At 42.6% G+C, this 8,143-nt stretch overlaps 1 protein-coding gene across 6 annotated transcripts in view; it reads right to left on the bottom strand.

Moving 5' to 3' along the window:
* Positions 1–8,143, bottom strand: part of tenm3 (teneurin transmembrane protein 3) — a 663,973-nt gene that overhangs the window by 20,748 nt on the left and 635,082 nt on the right. For all 6 annotated transcript variants that reach the window (XM_084080238.1, XM_084080236.1, XM_084080237.1 and 3 more), the window contains 4 exons: positions 6,500–6,844; positions 2,547–2,791; positions 2,083–2,264; positions 432–634 (listed from right to left, as the gene is read on the bottom strand). In XM_084080238.1, the coding sequence (XP_083936364.1) occupies positions 432–634; positions 2,083–2,264; positions 2,547–2,791; positions 6,500–6,844 (975 nt within the window). The remainder of the gene's footprint in view (positions 1–431; positions 635–2,082; positions 2,265–2,546; positions 2,792–6,499; positions 6,845–8,143) is intronic.

Below are 8,143 nucleotides of genomic sequence, written 5' to 3' on the forward strand. Positions count from 1 at the left end.
ATGGAACCAAATGGACCCGTTAGGGTCCATTTGGTTCCATTTGTACACTCTCAGAGTTACAGACCCATTAAGGGTCCATTTGGTGCCTAATCCATCATTTAGCTGGGGACCCCCTGGAACTCCCTCAAGGACCCCTGGGGGTCCCCGTACCCCACTTTGAGAACCAATGACCAAAAACACGTCTGTCCTCAAAGTACAACTGGACTTTTTTTCCCCTGCTATGGGTGTTGTAATGTATTGTATGTATTACATGTCTCGCTGATGAATGAGGTACAATGGATTACAATTTTGTGTCATTCTTTTAGCATAGCTTTTTTCCCCCTTTCCCTCAGCCCTATGTTCCCTCAAAACTAACCCTAACCCCAAGCCTAATCCTAAACCGAGGGAACATAGGGTTGACCCCACTCTCAAGGTGGAGCGGTTGAGCTGACCTGCAGGTCGTAGTAGAGCGAGGTGATCTCGGAGCTGGAGTGGTTGTAGACGTGTGTGATCCTGGTGGGGTAGTTGAGGTCGGCGTAGAAGAACTGCAGGTGCTGTCCCAGGCTGTTCCGGGACGCCACGCGGCGCCCCAGGCCGTCGTAGCGGTACTGGATGGTCCAGCTGGCCGCTTTGCTGTAGACACGCACCAGCAGACCTGGAGAGAACATGCAGCACGATGGACCAGGGAGAAGGAGCAGTGGTGGGACACTGTCAGTCACAGTGTTTAAACAGGAACAGGGGTCTTTAACAGGGGGTCCGGGACCCCTAGGGGGTCCTCAGAGTTACTACAGGGGGTCCGCCAAATCTTTGTGTGATAGGATTTTTTTTTTTTTACATTAACCACTTGAACCCTAGCGTCCCTATTCTGAGGAGAACTTTAGCCAAAAATAGCAGAGAGCTTGTAGATCTGCTATTTTTGTCAAGGAGTTATAGGTGTAGAGGGGGAAAAGAATAGCAAATGTTTATCTGAAACACAATTGTATACAATATAGAGGGGGTCCCTGCTTCAGCTCTCTCTCTCAGCTAGGGGGTCCTTGGCCTGAAAACGTTGAAGACCCCTGTCCTACCGGATAGACCACCAGTAATCAAATTATTGGCTTAGGATCAAAAATTTTCATTAATTCAATGCTTCATGGGGTGTGTAATTGCTAGGAAATAAGTAATTCTTTGGGTGAACTACTCCTTTAATAACTTCAATTATACAATGGACAAGAAAAAACAAGTAAATACACAATTGTGTTTTAGTATTGCTGCCAAATAAAATAAACTCTCATCCACGCCTTCCATCACTAATAACCTCGACTCACTATTCACCACACTGACCGCAGAAATCAATCAACCCGCCTCCAAATGTCTAAAATACAGCAGATAGACTTTCTTAAAAAAAGAACTAGAAAATAATGACCACATTCCCCTCTGCTCCGCTGCACTGCACCTGAGGCGTTCAGAATTGATTTTAAAATTGTATTGCGCATTTTTTTTAACCCATTAAGACCAGGAACGCATCTGTGTCATTTTTAGATTTCTTTCGCTATTCAAACATAGCAGATCTACAAGCTCATAGCGCGGCACAGAGTGCTGCGCTATGAGCTATGATTTTTTTTTTAAATCGTGAAAATAAGTCTCTCTCAACACTCAAATCTTTGCTTCTGGGGATTCTACAAATGTCTTCTAAATCTTTACGTATGTCGCTACTGTATATATCAGTGGTTCTCAAACTTTTTTCATGTCAAGGACCCCCCAAAATTACATGTATTTGTTCGCGGACCCCCATCTCAAAATATGCTGTTCCAGGGACCCCCCCAGAAGCAAAGATTTGAGTTACAAATGATCGCTTTAAAAAATAATATATAAATATTCAAATATTCTCACGACTTTTCAAAAAATAGCAGATATACAAGCTCATAGCGCGGCACCGAGTGCCGCGCAATGAGCTTGTATATCTGCTATTTTTTGAATAGCCAAGTAAATCTTAAAATGACACAGACGCGTTACCGGCTCGAATGAGTTAAATCACTGAACGGCCTTGCATTCCCTATTACACATATCTGAACTTCTCACTCCCTTATATAATCGGTAATAAAACACACGTGTACACTGTACCTTTGGAATTGTACTCAAAGATCTCGGCTCCTCGCTGCCGTAAGAAGCCGTCTTCGTCCAGGCGGTATTGAACGTCTCCCAGGCGAGTGATCCTGTCTCTCAGGTCGTAGCGTAGCGGCGTGAGCCGGGCGCTGTTCCCCGGGTTCAGCAGGTGGAGGTTCCCGTTCAGGTCGTAGCTGTACCTGCAGGAGCAAAACAACAACAACAAAGGACTTTTAGGAGGAGACTTTGAACTCAAGAGGGCGGGAGAGCTTGTAGATCTGCTATTTTCAAACATTTTAGTACTTTTGGTACTTTAAGTGCATTTTGGTACCAATACCTTTGTACTTTTACTCAACTAAATTTTTAACACCAGACTTTTACTTGTAACAGAGCACTTCTACATTGCAGCATCGATACTTTTACTTAAGTAAAACATTTGAGTACTTTTTTCCCTACCACTGACGATAATGTCCCCCACGTACCTCCACATCATCTTCTCGTTGAGGTAGACGGCCTGCAGCTGTCCGTCCACGTCGTACTCGTAGCCGTACTTGGTGGTGTTGGCGAACGGGCCGATCTTGATCTCGCGCTTGGTGACGCGGCCCAGGTTGTCGTACTGGATGGTGATCCAGTACATCAGGGAGCGGAAGATCTCGTACTGGATCTCCTTGATCCGCCCGTGCTGGTCAAAGTGCTTGGTGTAGGTCATCACCGCCGTGGAGATGATCTGATGATGGAGACGAGGAGGAGAGGAGAAACATTTGGAAAGGAAGGAAGACATTTGTTAAACTTTAAATTGAGAGCAGTTCAGTTCAGTGTATTGTAGGCCCGAACTCGACTAGTCGAATAGTCAGGGCCGGCCGCTGCCATAAGCAACATAAGCGGTCGCTTAGGGCCACAACCACTAGGGGGCCAAAAAAAAAAAAAGTTTTTAAAAAAAAAATGTTAACTTTCATATTGTAATTATGTCATGTATCTCCTATCCAACAACTAGTGTTATTATTTTAGTAAGCAATAAAAAATGACAATGATTTTATAATGGGGGTGTTTGGGGGCGGGGGGCCACCAAAAAAAATCTTGTATGGGCCACGAAAATCCTAGGGCCGGCCCTGCGAATAGTCGACTAATTAGTCGCGGCGGGGTCCGAGTCGACTGCGTGTCTCTTAGTCAAATTATATAAAAAAAAATTGACTGAGAGATTGGCCTAGTTTTTTAAATATTAATTAATAGGGATGTCCGATATTATCGGCCTCCCGATATTATCGGCCGATATTAGCATAAAAATTGATATCGGGAAAATATCGGTATCGGTTTTTGAAAAACATTTTTTTTTTTTTTTTTTTAGCTTTATAAATAAGTTACAGGAGTTCTTACTGTATATGGTGTGTGTGATATGAAATTTGAGCTTACCCTAATCACAATAATCCCCGCATATATCGGTATCGGTTGATATCGGTATCGGTAATTAAGAGTTGGACAATATCGGTATATCGGTTATCGGTAAAAAAGCCAATATCGGACAACCCTATTAATTAACTAATAGTTTGCCAAAAATAAGATATACATCATGATTTATTGGGAGAAACCAACAGTATTATGTTAAATCAGACACTAAGCACCCCTACGGCCAAATGGAATGTTCCTCTATTGCATAACATATTTTTTTGCATGACTTGACTGAGAGATTTGAAGTTGAATCAGACTGATTCGACTGCCAATCTCAGTCAAATCATGCAACAAAAAAAATAAAAAATAATAATAAAACTTTTTTTGGGGATTTTCTTTTTTTTGGGGGGGGGGGTGTGTCCTTAGTCGACTGCCAGTCGACTATTGGCAATTAGTCGCCAATCAGATTCGACTATAGAGCGTGCCAAAAATCCTGAAGGGGCGTCAACAAGTGTCAACAAGAGCCAGCTTAGGTGGTTCGGGCATATAGTACGAATGCCTCCCGAACGTCTACCTAGGGAGGTCCTCACTGGGAGAAGACCAGTGTTACGCTATATACCGTAGTATGTAGTATTTTTTGGGGAAAAAAACTAATAAAATGACTCAACTATGCACACCTCTGGATTGCCTTGTTTTACTACTACTACTACCACCACCACAAACCATACTCCTACTTTTTTTCTGCATGCAAGTACTTGCTACTTCTATTAAGTGATACCAGTATTATTACAATTACTTATAATTAACAATCCAAATGGCTCTTTCTTCGACACATGAGTCAAGCTAACGCGATCAGGATAAAATACTAATATACTCTCATATCACAACTAATAAATCCATAAGAGACAGAAACATTGACATTTTTTACATTTAATACGGTCACCTTTACCGTGTTCATTGGATTCTACTTCATTGTCCCCTTGGGGAGAGATTTGTCCTCTGTATTTAATGACCAATTAATGATGGGTCCCCCGAGGGACCCAAACGTCAGTGTTTGAATGGACTTGGGGTTGGGGTCTGCTGAGCAGGAGCAGTGAGCGGGATTTTGCTTCATTAACCCATTGAAACCGGGAACACATCTGTGTAACCACTTTAACCATTAGTTTACTCTGGCTATTCAAAAATAGAAGATCTACAAGCTCATAGCGTGGCACCGAGTGCCGCGCTATGAGCTTGTAGATCTGCTATTTGTGTGCAAATCTTTGAATATATATATGTTTTTTTAAACAACATCTTTAACTCAAATCTTTGATTCTGGGGGGTCCCTGGAACAATACACTTTGATGGGGTCGGTGGCCAAAAACATATAGTTTTGGGGGTCCCCCACATGAAAAAGTATTTTGTTCCAGGGACCCCCCAGAATCAAAGATTTAAAAATGTTAAGTTCAAGATTTTTCACACATTTTCACGATTTTCTTTTCAAAAATAAATACAAGCTCAAATACAAGCGGCACTTGGTGCCGCGCTATGAGCTTGTAGATCTGCTATTTTCTTTTCAAAAATAGCAGATCTACAAGTTCGTAGCGCGGCACCCCGAACTTGTAGATCTGCTATTTTTGATTAGCCAAAGAAATTGTAAAATGACACAGATGCGTTCCCGGATTGAATGGGTTAATGGTCATTTGATACTGTCCTTTGCAAAGGTTCCTCTGTGTTCAAAGCCATCCTAAGAAGCAGTGAGCAGCCACAGTGCAGCGCTCAGGGACAAACTCCGCTCGTAAAGGCCAGTGATTTGGTCAAGGGCACTGGCTGGCAGGACCTGCTGTACTATAGCATGCATGTCTTTTGGCGCTGGAGGAAACCGGTGTACCCGGTGCAAAAATGGGGAGAACATGCAAACGTCCACACAGAAAAGGTCACTTTTGCCGGGGGTTCAAACCTGGGACCTTCTTACTGTGATGCAACAGAGCTAATGCCAAGTCACAGTGCTAGATTCTTGTTTTGACATTAAATCAATATTGAACATAATGAGCACTCTGTCAATATACGCAGAATCAATATTGGATTCAATATCACTGTCTGTTTATTCTACTCCTCTTTGTTTTCTGATCCACTAACTCGTTCAAAGGTCTCCTGCTCTCCTCTCTTCTCCTCGAATTGCTAAAAACTGATCTGCTATTTTCAAAATATTTTTTGAAAACTTGTGAAATGGGACATTCTGCATTATGAGTACGTTCTACTTTTGCACTTTAAGTATATTTTGATACCAATACCTTTGTACTTTTACTCAAGTCAATTTTGACTTTTACTTACAAAGTATTTCTATATTGCAGTATTGATACTTTTACTTAAAGGGGAAATCCACCCATTTTCAATATTTAACTATGTCATTAATATAGCATAAAGGAGTTGTGTGGAAATAAGAAAAAAGTTCCCCCCTTTCTGTGTTGCCTTGAAATGGAGGATTGATTGTGGGTTTAACATTGCAAATTACAACATGATGACTCATCATGTTGTAATTTGCAATGTTAAACCCACAATCAATCCTCCATTTCAAGGCAACACAGAAAGGGGGGAACTTTTTTCTTATTTCCACACAACTCCTTTATGCTATATTAATGACATAGTTAAATATTGAAAATGGGTGGATTTCCCCTTTAAAGGAGGAGTTCACCCAAAAAATTACTTATTTTCTATCAATTACACACCCCATGAAGCCTTGATTTCATAGATTTATTTTTGTTTTTGTGGCATTCCTAAATCAATAATTTGATGACCGTGTGTATTTCCGGTAGGAGACACAAATAATCTACTTTGTGTCTCCTACCGGATACATTAGCCGGTAGGAGACGGGAATCAAATTATTAGCTTAGGAATGCGACAAAAACAAAAAAGAATCCATGGATTCAAGGCTTCATAGGGTGTGCAATTGATAGAAAATAAGTCATTTTTTGGGTGAACTCCTCCTTTAAGTAAAACAAATGTAGTACTTTTTCCACCACTGGTCAATAACATTTTTCAATCAATCAAATCGATCTAGTACACACACCTGGTTGATGTCGTAGTAGATGACGCCGAACTTCCCGAACTGCTCCACCTTGCCCGAGATGTCGTCGAACTGGTACAGGTCGATGGGCAGCGGCGTCTCGTTGATGACGGCCTGCATGCTGGTCACCCGGAAGCTGTTGTCGTAGGTGTAGTCGAAGCGGGCGTTCACCATGCCGTCCTCGCTGAAGCGGAAGATCTGCCGGTCCACCAGCGGGCCGATCTGCCGGTAGCGGATGGAGCAGATGAAGCCCTCGCTCTGCAGGTTGACCGTCTTCAGCACGCCCGCCGTCTCGTCGTACGTGAAGCTGACGCGCGTCGAGTCGTACAGGATCTCCGCCAGCTTGTTCTGTCGGTCGGGGGGGAAAAAACAAAAAAACGGAAAAATGATGGTAAACGGGTTTTAGTGTGAATGCGTTTAGCGCAGTGGTTCTCAAACTTTTTCGTGCCAAGGACCCCCAAATAGACACTTATTAGCCCGCGGACCCCCATTTGAAAAGATAAGACAGGGACCCCCATAAGAGAAGATTTTTGCGGCTCTCTAGCAGTGATTTTCAACCATTTTAATTTCAAGGACCCCCAGTTTGACATGCATTAAGCTACGGACCCCCATTTAATGGCATGTATGTCTCTGGGACCCCAATTCATATTGTATAATCAAAGCTAATTTAACTCTGAGAGTGTACAAATGGAACCAAATGGACCCGTTAGGGTACATTTGGTTCCATTTGTACACTCTCAGAGTTACAGACCCATAAGGGTCCATTTGGTCCCTGTCCATCATTTAGCTGGGGACCCCCTGGAACCCCCTCAAGTACCCCTGGGGGTCCTCGGACCCCACTTTGAGAACCAATGGTTTAGCGAGACCCAGCATGTATTGTGACAGAACGAAGCACAATCTCAGTCACAGTATGATACAATACCCCTAACCCAAGGGTCTTCAACGTTTTCAGGCCCAGGACCCCCTAGCTGAGAGAGAGATGAGGCAGGGACCCCCTCTATATTGTATAAAAGTTTCAGATTAAACGTATTGTTTTACTTGGTCTGCTCTTTTCCCCTCTACACCTATACCTCTTTGCCAAAAAAATAGCCGATCTACAAGCTCACAACGCCTTGCGCTGCGTGGCGTTGTGAGCTTGTAGATCTGCTATTTTTGGCTAAAGTTCGCAGAATAGGGTGCTAGGGTTCAAGTGGTTAAAGGACGACTTCACCACTTTTCAACATATCTTCATATAATAGGTCCTCACTAATGCTCATGATAAAATGGTACTATTTTTTTCTAATCAGTCGGTGTCTCAGAGGAGGGCTTTAGACAGTTCAGAAACCCGTCTACCAGTGACATCATCGATGGGGAATCCAAGCTAATAGAAACTGCAGGCTTTGTATTCCTGGAAAGTTGCAATGCAATCATAGATCCCATTGTTCTCGCCTTAATAAAAATCTGAATACAAAATGTGTAATCTTTTTGGGAAAAAAAATCCTGCCTAACGATGATGTCACTGGTAGACGGGTTTCTGGACTGTCCACAGCCCTCCTATGAGACACAGACTAAGTAGAAAAAAATGGTATAATTTTATTATGAGCATTAGTGAGGACCTATTATATGAAGACATGTTGAAAAGTGGTGAAGTCGTCCTTTAATGTAAAA

This window comes from Gymnoscopelus microlampas (genome assembly GCF_963454915.1).
Source record: "Gymnoscopelus microlampas genome assembly, chromosome: 2".
Classification (NCBI taxonomy): Eukaryota; Metazoa; Chordata; class Actinopteri; order Myctophiformes; family Myctophidae; genus Gymnoscopelus; species Gymnoscopelus microlampas.